The sequence below is a fragment of the Micromys minutus genome (assembly GCF_963924665.1).
Source record: "Micromys minutus genome assembly, chromosome: 28".
Lineage (NCBI taxonomy): Eukaryota > Metazoa > Chordata > Mammalia > Rodentia > Muridae > Micromys > Micromys minutus.
Window position 1 is genome coordinate 5,768,654 of NC_137963.1, and position 20,007 is coordinate 5,788,660.

General features: G+C 39.4%; 1 protein-coding gene across 1 annotated transcript in view; it reads left to right on the forward strand.

Moving 5' to 3' along the window:
- The window catches only part of PTPRD (protein tyrosine phosphatase receptor type D), a gene marked incomplete at its 5' end in the record, with an annotated part of 289,668 nt that overhangs the window by 190,435 nt on the left and 79,226 nt on the right, over nucleotides 1-20,007 (forward strand). Inside the window, 2 exons of the mRNA XM_080940162.1 lie at nucleotides 4,966-5,007; nucleotides 5,511-5,608. Of these exons, the coding sequence (XP_080796288.1) occupies nucleotides 4,966-5,007; nucleotides 5,511-5,608 (140 nt within the window). The remainder of the gene's footprint in view (nucleotides 1-4,965; nucleotides 5,008-5,510; nucleotides 5,609-20,007) is intronic.

Consider the following 20,007-nt stretch of genomic DNA (forward strand, 5'->3'; position numbering starts at 1 on the left):
CCAACGTGTCATTGCAGAGCTTGGGGTGCATGTCACCACCTGGACTGAAGCAGTCTGACCCTGTCAGCACTTTCTTTTAATTGACACAAATAAAAAAGGAAGAGGTCACAGTTTAGAGCGCCAAGAGAAACTGCAGCTACTTACTGTGGCTGTCCCTGCATGCTCTACGGCCAGCCAAGAGATGAATATGAGAGGCAACTGTTCAGCTCGGGCCAGTGTATCTTGGACACATCTGAGCACAGTACAAGTTTTCAAAAACAGTTTTCTGGTAACAAGTACCTCAATCCCAATGCACGAGAAAGCTTAAGGTGTGACTGCATGGAAACTTTTTTGCAAACTTTCTTTGTCATGAAGATGGGGTCTATTGCTTTAGGGACAAGGACTCCGTGTAGTCTTTGATTGCGTTGGTGCAAAGGTCAAAGGGATGTAAAGGACATGTGACATCTCCCATATGGGCTGACAAAGGACGTTAAGGTGGAAGACCTAGGAAGGGTGAGTCAGGAAAACACATTCTGGGAGACTTGAGTGAGGTCTGGCCATAGAGATAGATAGCAAAGGTCACCAGGTTATTCACAGTAGCCACTCCCAGCATTCTAGGTGGAAATCAGGTCTATGCATCCTTACTGTGGAAGAGATAAGTCTGTGTGCTTAACCTTCCTGGTTTTCCCAGTCCTTATCTGTGAGCACAAGGATGTCCTGCCCTCCACATCTTCCCTTTGTCACCTAGTGAATTCAAGGAAACAGTGGGCAACATTGAGAATTGTGAAGTTGCCACTTGGTGGCTTATCGGGATGCGTAGCTTTGTGGGCAACTTCCCTAATCAGCCTCATATTTCCACTTGGTGCAAAAAAAAAAAAAAAAAAAAAAATGACAGAGCAGACTATCTTCTATTCACACTTCCCCACATCTGGGATGATGGCTGATAAGAAGAGTCCCATGTTTATTGTGGCAATTCAGATAAGAAATGTATGCCTGTCCGCCCTGAAAAGCATAAACAGGTGAACAAAGTTGGCCCTTGACATCTGTTCCTCACAAAGGAGCAAAGGTGGTAGTTTCTTTGTAAAGTGGCTACTGTGTACTAGCTAATGCTCTTGGTTACTGGCCATACCAATCTGATTCACATGGCCCTTGGAGTCTGCCTCTGGTCTAGAAAAATCAGCTCCTACTCTAGAGAGGAATCAGGGTAAGGACATCAAAGAACGTAGGAATGTGTTTAGTAGTCACCATTTAGATAAAGAGATGCAATTCCTGAACTTTTGAGTCCTATTGTGTAAAATGAAAGCACTGGACTCCATTATCTCCAAAATGCATCTCAGCTAAAAATACCACGGTTTTGAAGTTTTACTTCCTTCGAGAAAGCTACTGTAACTATCATCACAAATAGATACCATGTTGAAAGTAGTCATCATTTTTTTTTCCTCCAGCCTATGTAGTAGATTTGATTGTTGTGGATACCATTAGGTTTCATTCTAACATCGTATCTGGTAGATGATGAGGCCCCAGTATGAAAACTGCTCAGGGTCAATACAAACCTTTACACTGTGTGTGTTGTATGTTTGTAGCTTTAGATCAATAAGGTACTGATCCTGGAATGTCCTCAGCATTTGTTAGCTACACTTCAGGTTCTTTGCTGCTGATAATATCCAAAAAGGAATAATGCCTATTAGCCAAGCATCACTAGGATACAAGGATATTACTAGTAAAAAAGTTGATTTTGTTCTCATAAATCCTGATAGGATCCCACTGTCTTCACCATGAATTCCCTTAAGGTAGAGTTATTGCTAGGGAACATTAAACACCAGTATCTGAAATATCAGAGGCTCTGAATTAATTAGACTAATGTGCTGCCTTTAAACAGAACTTGAAAATACCTCAGAATTAATGTGAAAATGTTGTTCTGAAAGAACACACAGAAACATGCCAATATGCATGCATCTGGGTATGCATATGCATGCGCGCGCGCATACACACACACACACACACACACACACACACACACACACTTGACTTCTGGACTTCAACCAATGGCTTGTCTTCTAGGCAAAAGCTGAGCAAATAGGACAGTGGTTTAAACTTCGTCTAATCAGTATTGTCAGCATCTAGATTTTCATCCATAATATAGCATTTCGGTTTGGATCATACATATTTTTGAGCACTTGTCAATGAACAACTTTCTAGGAGATTGTTTTGAAGTAAACCCTATGTCTTAGATAGAGTTTGTATTGCTATGAAGTGACACCATGGCCTTGGTAAGCCTTAAAAGAAAAAAAAAAAAAACATTTAATTGGGCTAGCTTACAGTTCAGAGGCTCAGTTCATTATCATTATGGGGAGAAGCATGGTAGTATGCAGGCAAACATGATGCTGGAGAAGTCATTTTACATCAGTATCAACAGGCAGTAGGAAGAGAGAGAGAAAGAGACAGACATACATACTGACAGACAGACAGACAGACAGACAGACAGACACTGGGCTTGGCTTGGGCATTTGAAATCCTAAAACCTATGTTCAGTGACACACTTTTTCATACAAGGCCATACCTACCCTAGCAAGGCCACATAATGCCACTCACTAAGCATCCAAATATGAGTCTATAGGGGGTGAGTGTTATTCAGACTATCATACTCTTGATGATTGCTTGCTTGCATGATGTAAAAAGCTTCAGATTAGAGTAATTATGTTTCGTGTTTTATGTGAAGTCACATTGATGTTGGTGTTCCGCTTTACAGATAAACAAGGCAACATCATTATATAGAGTATGTACTATTTTGGCTCACTAAAGTAAATTTCCGTAAACATAGGTAGCAGACCAAGTATATAATAGTTTTCTATTTTAAAATGATGTTCTCCAGAACTCAAATCACATCTGCCACAATTTAAAAACTGTTTTATAGGAACCACTCCCCAAAGACCCTCATCTGTGCAGAATCTTGATAAGGGTGGTGAAATAGTACCGTAGGAAAGAAGATGCTTCAGAATTAATTTACTTTCATCCTTTGATTTTTCACAAAAAGACATGTGATGCTCAATTACAAGTCCCTATGAAGTAGATGTCAGAACAAAAATAGCTTCCTATTCTGTATCCTGAGGCTATGGTAACTTTGTATTCCACGCAGTTCTTATAGGTTCAACCCTTGTATATGAGATGGCTATTCTTGTCCTAGAAATTATGTGTATATGGTGCATATACTGCCAAGCCTTAAGTAACAGATTTTCAATGCTGTTGATAACGAGTTAGCACATACTTGCTTGGATCTCTCTGTAACTGGCTTCCAACCTGGTACTCTGAGACCGCATGTTGGAAGTAAATGTGTGATCACGTCTTGTGTTGTTTCTCTTGAACTTCTGCTGTTATACTAATACTTTTCCCATCTCCAACCGGCTTTCCTTTTGCAGCTTTGAGCAGTCATTCAGTCCCCTACGCCTCCCTGATTGGCTCTGTGTCCTCCCTCTCTAGCCAAACCACTCAGTCCATATATGATAATAACTCTCTCCCACGATTCGCTCGAAAAGGTCTAAACATCTTTGTCTCTGTTACCTTCTCTGTTAAAGTACTGCAATGATGTCCCCATCAGCCCATTTCCATGTCCCAATCCATGCCCAGCCTAACATGTCCTGTGCTTTCGCATACCCATTCTTTCCTCTGGGGAGTACCTCATCTGGAGAAGCTCACTATTAATTAGTAGATTGCTGTCCCACATTTTTTTCTCCCCTCCACAGAATGTAAATTAGTTTAATTCTTTCACCATTTCAGGAAGGCCTTCAAACTATTGGTCCAAATATATAATTAGATCGTTGTCAAAGAGAATCTACATCTAACCAGCTCGTTTCTATTGGATCCCTGCCACGATATTGGCTCCTAGTAGTAGACCTTCACGTCCATGAACACAGAGATCACACCACAGGAGGAATGTCTTGAAGAAGCAAAGTAGCTTTCATTTTGTTTTTCTCTTGCCTAATTTACTGTAACACTAATAATTTGGCATTTCAGATAAAGGAACTTAGTGGGTGAATTTTCATAGGCACCATTTCTAAAGTACCCATAAGTAGTCCTGTCACGTTGTTCTAATGGTCATCCTTCCAGCCTGTTACCCTCCAGAACAGGGAGAGCGCAGCATCACCAGAGCTTCCAGTTGGAGCTCCCCACTTCTAATTTTCTACTTCAGATACTTCCCTGGGGGCATGTTAGTTCACTGTCTCAAGCCAGCTGGAATGTGCGTCTCTTAATAGCCCAGTCAGCAGTTCTGCCTCATGGCACGCTTGCAAAATTAATCTCAATGAGACAAGATCAAATCATGTGAACAGAAAGAAAACATCACAGAAAGACAAGAGTCATCAAAATTAACAGCAGATTATTTTTAACAAACACTGTGAAATTAGTGTGTCTTCAGCTGGCCCACTGAACTAAGATGTATCAGCTCCCTCTCTGCTTCCTTTTCTTTCCTTGTCTCTTCATTCGTCATATGCCCATTTTCTCAAATTCATTTTTCCATCATGGACAAAGATGTTTACACCTGGAGTAGCTTGTAAGTTTGCTGGGCGTTGGCGTGCAAGACATGCGAGCAAAATACTACTGTGTTATTGGTGTGGCCATTTACTAATGTCCAGGAGAAGGCTGCAACCCCAGCCTCTACAATCTGCTACTAGTGGAAACATTTTTGAAGTTCTGTTTGGTTTGGTGTCTGTGTGTTGTTGGTTAGCATTGCCAATGAGCTGTTGTGCATGTCATTTTTTTCCGTGTTCATATTTGCATGTGAATGTGGCCACCTGACATGTTTGTGAAATACCAAAGTGATCTTCCTATGTCACGGTGTATGGTAAGCCCTGCATAAGCTTGCATTTTATTAGTCTTTTATAAAGCTGTATCAGGTTATTCATGTTGTTTGTTTGTTTCTTAAACGAATCCATTCAGTTTACGTATTTATTATTTTATTTTATTTTATTTACACCATCATTTCCTTTGCAGGTTCAGATGATTCCGGTTACCCTGGTAACCTTCATCTTTCAAGTTAGTTTCCTTTGTTTATACATAAGTCACTTTATGTTTCCTATGAGGCTGCTCCTCCTCCGCTCCCAGGCCTTCTTCACTGTCTGTTCTTTGGTTGACTTTACACCATTGAATTCCACACAATTTCCATTTCACACAGTGCAGGAGAAGGAGGCTGAGATGGCATAACAGTTATTACTCAAAGCAGAAGTTGACATCAGGCCCGACTTTCCGTTTTCTCTGCTAGCTAACCTATTGGTTCAGAGCACAGTAACACGTTCTTCTGCGCTAGGAAAGCTAGTTTGGGGGAATGTGCTTGGTGAATTATCTCCTTGGTTCCTAATTCCACCCTGTAGAGCAAGTCCTGCTTTGAGTAACCAGACTATCTGCCTGCTTTCTCACATAAACATTTTTTACTACTCACATGTTTTCAGGCCATCTCTAACTACAGCATTCACTGTGTTTTGGAACGGTCAATCTCTTTTTTTTTTAATTCAAATGGATTTCCTCTTCATTTTTAATAGGTATGGCTAGCCATCCTCCAATACCTATCTTGGAACTTGCAGATCATATTGAGAGGTTGAAAGCGAATGACAACCTGAAGTTTTCCCAGGAATATGAGGTAATGTGCTTTCTTTATGTGAGAGAACTTCCAAGGTATGCATGCCTTTGTTTTGACTAGAAAAATTAACATCAGTACCTTTTATTGAAACACAACTCCAAATCTGATACAAATTGTATTAATAAGCAATTAAATCAATATAGTCATTACATGTTAGATGTATCATTTTACATTTGTTAGGGGTAAATTGAGTTCTTTTTGTTTTTCTCTTTTCTTTTTTCATGAAATGTTCTGACTCAGTAAGCCTCTAAGTGTTCCAGATAGGTACAAATTAATTTATTCATGGGAGGAATCTTCGCTGCAAATGATATTGTCAAGAGTAAAGTCAAAGTTCATTGTGTTTTATTTATTCTATGTGCATGTATGTGTACGTGTGTGCATAAGTGAAAGTCTGAAGAAAAGTTGCAGGAGTCAGTTCTCTCCTTCTACATTGGCGTCTGAGAAAGCAGGCTCCTTGCCTGCCGAAACTTCTTGCTCGCCCAATATGCAGTAGATTTCTGAGTTTGATGCTTCCTATGGCCTGAAAACTACTCATTGAATCACCATTCACTCTGCATAGTGCTAAGATTACCAGAAATGGGCCTCTTTCCAAACTCATTAGTAGTGTAAAATCTCAGAGTCCTCAAAGACTCTATGTAAATTTTTGGGGTGTGTGTGGGGGAAAGTATGTTTGGATTCCATGACATTTGTTAAGCAATGTGATGCAAAACTGCCCATTTTTAGAATTCTATAACGAATGGGCCTCGTGGTGAAACCTATTCTCATATCACTTCTGAATAAGCATCTTTGCTGTTGTGTTTTATGTGTCTCCGTGTAATTTAAGTAATGCCGCTACAATCTTGTAATTGTTCTAAGCAACTGAGGGTTGAGGGCTCTCTGAACTCCCCAGATTCAGGAGTTTCTACTGATTTTCTCACTGGAAGTCTTAAGACACTGCTTGCTTCCGTACATGTTTTTGGGTCTTTGCTTCCTCCGGTCCAAATGTAGTCATTCAAGGTTTCCTTTCTCTATAAGGCTAAACACTCTATCCTGTCCCATGCAGTCAGAAATTTCTATGAGATCTACTGGTGAGTGTCCAGAGAGCTCACAAACTCCACACATGCAGTATCCAAGAATGTGGGACAGGAGGTCCACGGAAATCAATCTACACAGCCTTCCTAAATTCTTAACTAACCAAGTAACTAACTCTCTGTCTGTCTGTCTCCCTGTCTCTCTGTCTGCCCCCACCTCTCATTTCTATTTCCTTCTTTCTTTTATGTGCCCCTCCCTCCAGAATTGGTGATTGAATCCAGAGCCTCAAGCATACTACAGCATGCTCTAACACTGAGCATTTAGACTGAGCATAGTAGATATTTATTTTTCATTTTGAGACAGCATCTCACTAAATTTCATTCCTTAGGCTGTCCTCAACCATAGTGTCATCCAGCCTATTTTCTGGATGGCTTCCTAGTTCTGTGCTGGATAAACAAGGCATCAGAATCAGGGTCCACTCTTACTCTCCATCCTTCTTTAGTTGACGTATTCTAACATCTTTGTGCTACTTGGTTAAAAAGACAAAGAGCTGAACTTCTTTCCCTTGGGAATGGACTAAGTATTGTGTTCTATTTCTTCCTCAAGCATTCTGGGAAATTAAGACTGGAGTGACTCTTGTCTTATTTTCTTAAACCCCTGCTTCCCATCCTGTCACTGTTCTACTAATGTAGCCCCTCCTGTTAAACGGTTCAACAGCCTTTAAAACAGCTCCAGTACCTTCTTATCTGGAGCTGGAGGATGGAAATAGAGTTGTGGCCAGAAGAAGGAAAATGAAAATGACTTAAGGGTCAATTTTCACCAACCAAAATCTTCATGGCTCTTGATTGTTAACGTATTGAATCTTAATTATTTTCCTCTATATTTTCTTCATGACCTTGCTTTAATTCTTCATTTACAATACTATGATAGGTCACGGAAGTTAAAAATGTAATCTTTCAGCTGATCAATAAACCATCACCCCATTCTCCATCAGCCAAAAATTCAAATGGCTCCAGCAAATTTACTTATATCCATTGAATGAAGTAGCTGGCCTCATTTAAATAAAGGAATTCTCAAGAAGCTTTCCATGCAGAGCTAGGCTAATGATCATTTAGATGAGAAGCACTCCTTAAAAGTAGGTGTGACCTGCATGCTGGCGTTACTGTCATTAGCAACTCTCAGAGTCACCTCAGCCATTGGCATGATAGCCCACACAGAGTCTTTACCATTCATCAGGAAGATGATGTGCGATTAAAGCTCTCTGAGCATGAAGGGACTGAACTATTTTAACAGCCATGAAGGAGGTATTTAAGTGTTGTACTCATCTGTGGTAATAAGATTAAGACCTTTGCATAGCAAAATCAGAGAAACACTTTGGGAAGTTTTATTATTATTATTATTATTATTATTATTATTATTATTGTTGTTGTTGTTGTTGTTGTTGTTGTTGTTGTTGTTATTATTATTATCAACTAACATATAAATTTGAATATATATTTTAACTGGTTTTCAATGGGGAAAAAAGTAAACTCATTACTTCAAATACCTCATTATTTTATTAGTCCATCATCACAAGGGACTAATACTTACTGAAACTGCTTAAGCTGAATAACGCTAAATTTGTAACAAACGAAGGTTAAAGATGTGAGAGTTCTTAACAGTGGTCCTGAGGTCAGAAGAAGAGGACACAGGTCAAATTTAACATCAGTCTCATCATTGGAGTCAGTGACAGCTGAGATCATAACCTAGGAAATGATTTTAACCCCATCTCTGGAGGTCATTCCAAATGCTTTAAGGTTTCCTGTTCTTCTAGGATGTGAAACGTCACTAAAAGAGGAGAACAGTCTCAATTTGAATATCTCATCTACCATGGGCAGAATAAAGTCTACTCTCAAAGGCAGTGGATGAGTCCTACAAACATAGAGCTCAACATAAGTGCAGCTTTGCAAAATGGAATGGCATTGTTTGGAAACCTAGTCTACTTTTAATTTAGATCTCCAGTAGCTGGTATTGTAGACCATGTCAGTAATCATAACATGTGGAAGGTGTATGTATATCATACATTTAAGTCTAGCCTGGGCTATATATAGTAAGCCTCTGTCTTTAAAAAATGAAATAATTTTCTTTTCTTGGTCTCTATACAGTATTTCAGATAATAAACTATTATGTCCATGGATCCCTATTTTTAAAATAGCATTTAAACAAATTTTGATGAAGGTTCTCTGAAAAACTTCATTTGGAAAGACAATACCCTCGTTTGGGATGATGTAAGATAGAGCATCAGTCCCTCCCTCACTCCTCACCACTTCCTGTGATGAAAAATTGAATCTCAATATATTCGAGGTTCAATTGGCAGACATCATCAGAGTCACTATTATCAATACAGATACATGTTCATATTCATATGCACAAGTATTGTTTAGAATAGATGCATTGTTAGTGTCTTAGTCACTTTTCTATTGCTGTGAAGAAACACTGCAAGCAAGCATGCTTATTAAAAGTTTATTGGAGCTTACAGTGCTGGAGGATAATTACATGACCATCATGGTGGGGAATATTACACCAGCAAACAAGCACGGGACTGGAAAAGTAGATAAAAGCTTTTATCTGCTGTGAGCTTAGCATACTGAGGCATAGCCACATTAGGCACATCTTCTCCCACTGAGGCCAGACCAGGCAGTCTGATGCTATATATTTGCTGGGGACCTCAGACCAGCCCCCCTGCCCTCTGACACCCAGGTCCCTCCCTCCCTCTGCCTCTCATTATTATTTCACCCTTGTAAGTGGGATAGAAGTATTCTTCTTGGGCCTTTCTGCTTGTTATACTTCTTACTGTCTGTGGGTTGAATCTTAGGTATTCTGGACTTTGGGCTAATATCCACTTATCAGTAAGTACATACTATACATATTTTTTGGGTCTGGGTTATCTCACTCAGGATGATATTTTCTAGTTCCATCCATTTGCCTGCAAATTTCATGGTATTCTTGTTTTTAATAGCTGTATAGTATTCCATTGTATAAATGAACAACATTTTTTGTATCCACTCTTCCAATGAGGGACATGTGGGTTGTCTCCAGCTTCTGGCTATTACAAATCGGGCTGCAGTGAACATAGTGGAGCTCATATCCGTGTGGTATAGTTGGGCATCTTTTGGTATATGCCCAAGAGTGATGTAGCCTGGTCTCTAGGTAGAACTTTTTCCAATTGTCTGAGGATATGAAAGATTGATTTTCAGATTGGTTATACCAGTTTGCAACTGGAGGAGTGTTCGTCTTTCTCTACATCCTTGCTTCCTGGAAGCATTTGCTTGTAAAATTTTATTCCAGCCTTTTACTCAGAGGTAGTGCCTTTGTCACTGATGTGTATTTATTGTGTGCAGCAAAATGCTGGATCCTGTCTAAATATCCAGTCTCTTAGCCTGTGTCTCTTTTTTTTTTTTTGGCATTGGGTTGTGGAACTGAGACTATTGATGTTGAGATATATTAAAGACATGATTGTCCCTGCTATTTTGGTTGCTGGAAGTGTCTGTTTCTATGATTCACTTTTTTTCAGTTTGTTGTGACAGGTGTAATTTCTTGTGTGTTTTCTTGGATGTAGTTACCTTTCATGTTTTGGAGCTTCCCTTCCAGTATTCTCTGTAGGGCTGAGTTAGTAGAAAGATATTGTTTAAATTTGGTTTTGTCATGGAATATATCGGTTTCTCCATCTATGGTGATTGAGAATTTTTCTGGGTATAGTATTCTGGGGTGGTATTTGTACTCTCTTGGGATCTGGATGACATTTGTCTAGGCTCTTCTGGCTTTTAGTCTTATGTTGAAAAGTCTTGTATAATTCTGATAAGTCTGCCTTTATATGGCACTTGGCCTTATAGCCCTTAATATACTTTCTTTGTTCTGTGCATTTAGGGGTTTGATTCTGTGATGAAATGACTTTCTTTTCTGGTCGAATCTAGTTGATATTCTGTAGGCTTTTCAGGTATGTTAGGTCATCCAGTGTTTGCTGTGGTGGGAGAACTGGGTTCTGATGCTGCCAAATTGTTTTGAATTCTTGTGCTTGCCTCGTACCATCTGATTTTCTCTGGTGTTTAGTGGCCTTTGTGCCTCTAACTGGAATTGGCCTCCTTAGAGACAGGTAGAATTCTGTGACCTGGGCAGAGCAGACATCCTGGGAGGCAGTCAGCGCTATCTCTGGTTAGCAGGTGTGTCCTGTATCTCTGGTTACAACAGGGTGCCTGTGTCCCTGATTAGGGCAGACTTCCTGTGTTCCTAAGTAGTGTGAAGTCCTGGGAGACATGCAGGCTGTGGACACCAGGAACAAGATCTACCCCAATTGTAGGAGTTGCCAACTGGAAAGACTGTGCCCTTAGTTAAGGTAGACCTCCTGTGTTGCTGGCTATTGCAGATCTCCTGGGAGACAGACAGGCTGTGTCCCTGGTTACTGCACACCTCCTGGGGGGCAGGGAGGCTGTAGGGTGTGGGAGTTTATCAGGCTGCCTATCTGGCCTTGGTGGGGAAGCAGATGGGAAGGAAGGTGGATTTCAGCAGGGTGGGTAGGTCCGAGTCAGTCTGTGGGTGTCCCCTCTGACTTGGGGATTTGGGTGGGAGGAAGTCTTACCCGCAGCCCTGGTTACTAAGGACTTCCTGAGAGGCAGGCAAGGTGTAGGGTGTTGGGCAGCATTTTTCTTGAAAGCAGTTATGCCTATTCAGCCTTTCAGTATGTGCTGAATCTAAGTGTAGTGCTGTCAGTTACACCATAGTACCTGTCCTGCTGCAAGTTGCCTTTCCCCATTCTTATTAAACAGATATGGCATGCATTTTGTTTTATAGTATAATCTGTTCTTTTAAAATCTTCCCAGGTTTTGATGAAAATTCATAGAGCATGCACATGCGCGTGCACACACACACACACACACACACATAAACAAACACACAAAGTAATTTCTTAATAAAGTTAATCTATTGTGTATATAGTGCACAAAAATAAAGGGAACCTGTTGTGAAGATAAACAATTGGGAGACTTTAGAGTAGATATGTTTAAGCTCAAAATTGTTTTTTGCCTCCTATGCATTGTCAGAAGTGCCTTCTTAACTGGGAGGAGTAAATTCCTCTCTGAGTCCCATTTTATCCTGCAAGATATATTCAGTAGGTTACTCACATAGACAGATTTCCTCTATCCCATGAGGCAAGGCATCCAACATGTAAATATTCCAGGAATTCTGATCAAGGTGCTCTGGGAAGATAAAAGTAAAATGTGACTTCAATTTGGATCTCAATATTCAGTTCCTCCAATACTGTGAGGCTTTCTCTGGACCTGCCAATGGTATAAATAAGGCTGTTAATAAGGTTTAAAGCTTAATTATTCTGCTGGGGCAGTTTCTCAGCTACCGTCCAAACTTAACACGATTATTCTAGCCCGTGATTGCCACTTGGCTAGCCAGATACCTTGTTCTGCTCTAGTTCATGTCTATTCCCCTCTTGACAGTTCTCAGTTCTCCTGCTTCTGATTTCTCCTTCCCCTCTGCCAGGAAGTCCTGCCCCCTACTTTCTGCCCTGTCCATTCTATCAAATCTTTACTGTAACCAATCAGCAAGCAGCAAGACAGCCTCTGATATATCTCTAGATTGCCTTAAGGCAGATGAGGAAAGACCAATATTTACAGATTAGAAAACCCAATGATGGGCTATAGAAATAACAAGTCCAAAAATCCTTCCAGCACTCAGCTCCCTGCTGATACAGAATCAACAATCGAAAAATACAGAGACATTACTTCATACAAAGTTAAAAAAAAAAAAAAAAAGCTCACCCCAACACTCCAACTCATGAATTTCAACTCAAACATAGTGTAGTTGTTATAAACTTTGTGGTCTGAAGTGAAGTGCTAACCTGCCTTAAACACAGTTAACAACAAAATCCATCAAAATTCCTGACAATTTATTTATAAATACTTTTAAAATGTATTTATATATTATTTGAGAATTTTGTTTTTTAATGTGTGTGTGTGTGTGTGTGTGTGTGTGAGTACACTGTCTTCATGCACACCAAATGAAGGAAAAATCCCACTACAGACCTTTGTGAACCACCATAAGGTTGCGGAGAATGGAACTCAGGACCCCTGAAAGGGCAATCTGCTCTTAACCACTGATCCATCTCTCCCGCCCATTATTTCAAAGTTTCGTACATGTATCTAATGTGTTTTACTGAAATCTGCTTCTTAAATCCTCCTTCACAGCTCAAGCACTATGTCTCTCTTCAGTTTTCATGAATATGTCTTATTAATTCGCCGAGTTTCATTAGGGATTTCGGTATGGGTGTGGCTGTAGTCGTCCACGGAAGCATGAGCAACATATCAGAACTCATATGCAGAAGGAAACTGACTCGCCTTCCCAAGCAGCCATCAGCATTTCAGCTGTGGTTAGAGATTCATTTGCTTTGCTCCTTGCTAAAAGTTTAACTAGTTCATTTTGTGTAGGTCTTATACATGCTGATTGTTTGTAGCTGTGACAGTCCGGACATGTTCACAAAACATCATATCACAATGGTCTTCCACAATAGATATTCCCATTGGTCTAAAGATAGCATGATGTTTATGGGGCTAACCAACCAATTTCTGATTAAATTTAAATCCTCTATAAGATGTTCTTCATCCTGCTCTCGTATCCACACAGACAGTTGCCAAAAAAAAAAAAAAAAAAAAAAAACTACTTTCAGATTTGTTAGTGCTAACTCTTTCTATATGTAGTATTACCTTAAAATATTATATTGAAACTACCCTCCACAATCATTGTAATTAGAAAGTGGCAAAGGGTTTTCAGGAGTTCTTACTGTGCTGCAACTTGCCCCCCCTTTCTTACTGTCATAAAATCCAGCCCCAATTTTTGTTACTATCTAAAGAGACGGATACCTGTGATCACATTACTTATGATTCTCCTGTGATTTGTTATCTCTATGTGCTAAGGTTTTCTTCTGGTTCTTACAGCAGTGATTGCCCACCCCCAACCCATCCCTCCCCCACCTCCATTGTGACAATAATGATGAGACTCTTCTAGAAAACATTACAGATATCAATCTTATTATTTTTATCACATCATATATATAATCAATTATTAAATAAACTCTCCATAATGAACTGAAAGAGGTAAAGAAAACATTACTGTTTCCTTGATGAGAAATTAAATACATTAACACATTTCTGAAACGTGTAGAGACATTAACCATTGCTTAGAACAAAACTTTAAATGTATAGAGACCTTACAGATCATGAGATCATGAGCTTGATTAAGAAAACGTGGCCAGTGTCACACGCCTACTATGTGGTGAGACAAGGAGCTAGTTGTATGTTCATCTGCGTTCCAACATGAATTATCTCTAACGATAAACTAAATCTTTCTTTTTTGATTGTTTCTTCTTATGTCCTAGTAAATAAAAATATTTCTGCTGAAATTCTGTGCAACTTCTATAGTTACCACTTCACCTTTTATAGGAATCCATCAGAGCAATTCGTGCTTTTCATAGGACATGTGGATAGTACATTTCTTTTTTCTCTCTAAAGAAAACAAAGAGACAAGCATCGTGTGGTATCAAAACAGTGAATTTGTTTTCCTAGAACAAAGTTCTTAGTATATTTGAGATGTCACAGTACATTCAGACACAAACCTATCTTCAACAGACATTTGTTATTTGTCCATATGTCCATGTCTCTGTGTATGTGTATGTGTGTGTGTGTGTGTGTGTATATGTGTGTGTGTGTATGTATGTGTGTTGGGATCTATACGTCCTCTCTCTCTTCCCTCCCTCCCTTTTACTATCCCTCTTTTCCTCCTTCTCTCAGTCTCACTCTCTCACTTTGTGTGTGTGTGTGTGTGTGTGTGTGTGAATGTGTGTGTGTGAATGTGTGTGTTCTACTTTTGAATCTGTTAGATTCCTGAATATAAAACCTCTATCTTCCTGAAGAAATTTAACAGTAGATGAGAAATATTTGTTTTTAGTTCTTTTTTTTTTTTTTTTTTTTTTTTTTTTGCAAGGTAGAGAATTGAAGGATAGGCCATAAGAGTTCATTGTTGCTCTTGTTTTATAGTTTTGACCATATTGTGTTCATTTATGTACTGGAATGAAAAATGAATAATTCCATAAACTGAAAAGGAGTATAAATGTCTTATCACTGGTACAGATACTTCAGGCTGAGGAAGAAAAACGACTGAATTTACTAGTCCATCAGTGTGAGATTCCCCTAAAACAGGATCATAAGGCAAGATCATTTCCTTCCTATTTACATAAAATATAATTTGTCTACTTCTCAAATTAGGTCTTGATCTCTTTCTGTGACACAGCATCTATTTATTAAGCCAGCAGAAAGACGGTGCAGCAGATGGTCAACTGCAAAGCCTTGGGGTCACACTACCAGAATTTAGATTGTAGTTTAGGCGACATGAAAATAAACTTGTACATAAACATGCCTCACGGTTGCTGATAGAAATGCTTAACCACGTTAGAAGACATCGCTTGTTTCATTACATATAAGTAACACCAACGTTTAGACCCCACACAGTTATATAATCTATACTGAGAAAAAAAAAGGCATTAATTAAATAATTATAATCCTGTCACCAGTTTTCAGATCAGAAGTGGTATGATATGTGTCTTAAAAGCAGTGAGACTCTCATGTCTTTCTCTCACTGGCCAAAGCCCTAGAATTTTGCTGAATCGAGTAAAGTATGGTAGAAAAAAGAAAACTCCAGCACCTTTAGCCATTACCGTTTGCTTTCTTACACTCCAGTGTCCTGCTGGGTTCAGACTTTCCTGGTCAGGTGTCAAGGCATCTCAGCATGTTGTTGGCCACATGGTAACCGGCTCCTTATTGGGCATATAGCAGATGATTAGCCAAAGTGTGTGTCTGGATCAATTTTGAGCTCAACTTACAGTTCTCAAAAGAAAGCCTCTTTCTCGTGGTCAAAATTGCTATTGCCAACAACAGGGTCAGAGAGAACAAAGAGTGTCTAGCGTAAAAAGAGCTGCTTTCCCAGTCGACATCTCCACCTGATCTATTGGCAGCACAGCCTTATTTTCAGACCCCTTTTCTCTTAGAAAATAGACTGTTATTATCTTTAGACCACACTGGAGTGAATGCATTTTAATGCAGACCCTTTAGATTTAACTCAGAACTGCCTGCTGATTAAACTCCCAGTGTGGACTTCACAGGGAGGATGGACCTGACAGTTGGCAATTGGAGAAGATGCTCTCTTTGTCCATAGTCAGAAACAACCTCACCAACCAAGATGTAAAAGGAGCAGAGAATCTCCTCCCAGCTGGTTGTCATTCTGCATCTTGTAAACAAATGTAGCAGGACACAAAGACACAGCGGGTCATCTTAAAAGCACTATCTGAAGTCTGAGTATTAATCTATGCTGTCTTTCATTCCTGCTGAACCCATGCAGATCCTAAGAACCCCAATGCAGCCAGTTTACCAAGCTTCAGAACTTTCTTCTCTTTAGACTTTGCAAGTTGTTATTCCTAAACCCTCTTTTAAAAAATGTACATGTCGTTGTTTCCTTGGCAACATCAAACCCTGCATCTTCTAAGCACCTGTAGTTTGTTATCTATCTCTGTGGACCCTGCTAACCTCAGGAAAACCTTTCATCAGATAGGCATAGTTACCTGGTTTGCATAACTTGCTCCTATTTAGGTTGCGCTCTACTGATGGACTTTGACCACTGCTAGACATGGTCTTGACTGGTTTCTATTTGCTCTCATATGGAGCCCAAGGTTCTTAGGGATGAACTAATAATAATATACTTCCCAATGATGCTTTAACTTCAAGAGAGGTACAGCAAGACCAGGAAAAGATAAGACTCTGAAGTTTTATTGTAGTTTTGAAATGATGTTGGTATCTTATATCCAGAGTGGAAGTGAACATTGGGAGAAGCAATAGACCAGCTGGTGCAATATAGTATAACATAATATAATATAATATAATATAATATAATATAATATAATATAATATAATATAATATAATATAATATGATACGATATGATATGATGTGATATAATATAATATAATATAGTAAATATATAACAAATTATTTACTACAGAACAACAAAGGTCAAGATAGGAGTTTTGTTCTGGATTAGTCCATAGTCTCCTAGGAAACACGAAAATTGATAACTGTAAAGAAATTCTGGGACCTAAGCAAGTGAGGAGATGCTTCCCTGAGAGCCTATGCCCGGGAGAATCAAAGATGCTGACTCCCGTCGTAAGATTCCAGATAGAGGTATGCACATAGAGGCACAGAAATAGGACAAAGCAGGATTTACTCGGGACTTTAGGCTATGGCGTGGCTGTAACTGCCATGTCCCAGTCATGTTGCTCAGAGGAACAAGAGCTGGTAACATCCAGAGAGGCCACTATAGAAAGGTACTCAGTAAGCACTGAGTATCCCCCAAAGTATTTTCATGTCATGGAAGCTACTTCCCATGTCTGATCCTAAGACAAGCTTCGAATATGCCTGACGATCCAAACAAGGCATCTATCTCCCCAGAAGTTTCTATCTCCCAGCTTTGTGGGAGAATTTTAGAAGTGCTGCAACGAGAAAAGTTGCAGTGGAGATGCTCAGAGTTAGTTATCCAGATTACAAGAACGCCATTGCTTATCTATTCTCAAATTGAGAAGTGTGGGCAGATGGGTTCTTTGTCATTGTTTTTGCTTTGTTTAGTTGAGTCTAAATTACATTATAGACAATGACTGAACCTTGGCACATTGCAGGGATTTACGGATTTGGTTTTGTCTTATTTTATAATCATCACAAAGGCAGCAGGTGAAGTATTTGACTTTAAGTAAAATGTTTGTATGTTCAGCATCCTTGCCTGTTCATGGGTAAAGCAGGCATTCATCTGACTGGCCTCAAGCCAGTGGTGTATGTAGGTCATAAGTACTTAATTCATCCCCAGTGTCCTTCCTAACCCTCTATCTTTCTGATCTTACCTGTTTAAGAGTAATTTTCAAATTATCTTTTTATTTTAAATTATGTAAGATTGATGATGATGATGATCATAGTGATGATGATGATGATGATAATAATAAATAATAATAATAATAATAATAATAATAATAATAGCTGGCCTTTCTGAAATGCTTTTCAAGGTAGATAGTAGTCACGTGCTTGGCCATCTTAGTCACTTCACTGATACTAAGTCAAGTTAGAATATAAATCACAAGCCACCTGGTCTGTTGTCTGCTTTCTGGATTATGCTGTAGCTGTAACAAAGCATTTTATCTTCTGGCTCATTAAAGAAAACTTCATTCTGCCTATTTCTTTATGATTGTTCTATGTTGACCTACTCTCCTGGGGCTGTCTCATATCCAGTGATTAAATTCTTTAAAAAAAATAAGATTTTTCTTTCTTTCCTTCCTTCCCCTTCCTTCCTTCCTTCCCGTACTCCCTTCCTCCCTTCTTTCTTCTTTCTTTCTCTCTCTCTCTCTCTCTCTCTCTCTCTCTCTCTCTCTCTCTCTCTCTCTCTCTCTCTCTCTCTCTCTCACTTTCTTTCTTTCTTATAGGCTTTTATTGCTACTCCTACATGTTCAGGGCCAGCCTAAGCTGTGTAGATCCCACCTAAGAACCTCGCCACCAAAAAAATAAATGAAAGAATAAACGAAACCAGCAAAACCCATCACATTCATCCCAACTCAAAACCTTTTCAGTAGCCATCGGTCATACTTGTGAATGTCGATGGATCCATCCCACTAGGAAAGCAAAGGAAGAAGGAAGATTGCTTAAGAGGCTAGAAAGTGTAGAAAGGGTTTTGATTCTCAGATGGGATGGTTAGCACTTGATTCTCGTCTTGAGGTTTGAGTGTTTGACTAAATCAACTGGCCCATGAATCCTGAAGGTAAAAACCTTTACCTGTCAACATATCTTCTCTCCACGATTGAGCACTCATAACTCAGCATCAATTGTGTAAGACCTAAAATGAAAGAATACCAGGTTTGCTATAAAACATGACATCATATAACACCACTTCAGTAAGATTATGTGACACTTCCCCTTCTGGTTTTCAAAACACGTGTGTTTGCAAAATCCCCCTTCATGTTTTTGTTCATCCAGGAACCTCCCAGTGATTTGAAAAGATTAGAGATTAACCCCACTGGTACAAATTCTGGCATATTTTGATGGTAAACTGCCTTTGCCTTTGCACATTTATTTCTTAAGGTAATAAATGTGCTTGCCGTAACTCCAGCCTTTATTTCTGCGTAAATGTGTCAAGTGGTACCTAAAGCATCTGAAAAAAAAAAAAAAAAAAAAAAAAAAAAAAGACAAAACCTTCATTCAGTAGGAGCTGGTTTGGATGGGAAGCCTTTCGGTCTACCTTCCTGCACCCTGTATTAAACTTACATGATTGGTTCAGAAGATTTAAAGTGGATGTTGCAGAGATCAGCTTGCCCTTTTGGTTTCCCATTGTGGAGTGCCCCTCCCCCTCCCTCATCGGCTCTGTCTGCTCAGGGCTGTCTCTACCCAGAGAACAGAACTGTTACTGGGAGTGAGGAAGTGTAATTAGTACAGTTAATGAGCAGTAACATGCTGCCTCCTTTTGAATTCAGAGAAGCTGGGGTGCTGTCTCCGAGAAGGTGGGAAGCTACCCCCCTCTCCGCGTAATTAATTGATGTCCTTGTCATCATCAGGAGAATAAAATTTTCAGCCTAATTGTTGGTAATGGTGGATGTTATTGTACCAGTGGGGCATTGATTTCTTTGTCTCTTTTCTTTTCTTTCCTTGCAGTATTGATCCTTGTCGCAGCTCAGAAATTCTTCGATTCCCTTATAAATACATACATGCATGCATACATACATACATACATACATACATACATACATACACCCTGCACACCAAGGGGCTTTATTGTAGGGGCACATAAATTCGCATGTGGAGTTGTGGTTGAGGATTCCTGGGATCGTTTAATCTAGCCTGTCTGTGTCATTTTGCTGGAAGGATAACTTTACAGCTACTTTTAGTGATGATGCTAGGGTAACTCAGGCACTTTCATACTTTATGTTATGTGACAGATGATATTTTCTACATAGATACTCTAGATAAAGGAAAATATATCTGGAAAAAAATCCAGTGTATTGTAGTAGATCTTAAAGCCCTGTTAACTTGTCTTGCCTTGTTTTAAAATTATAGTTCAGATTGGAAACTGCAAGGGGAATTTGGTGTTCCATCAAAAAATTCTGTTATAACGTGATTTTTTAAATTTCTAAAATACTTATTGCAAATATTTTATACGTATGAGTATGTGTACCACGTGAGTGAGCGCGGGTATCCACAGAGGTCAGAAGAAGGTACTAGGTAACACATGGTAGGTGATTATGAGTCACATTGTGGTCGCTAAAACTAAAAC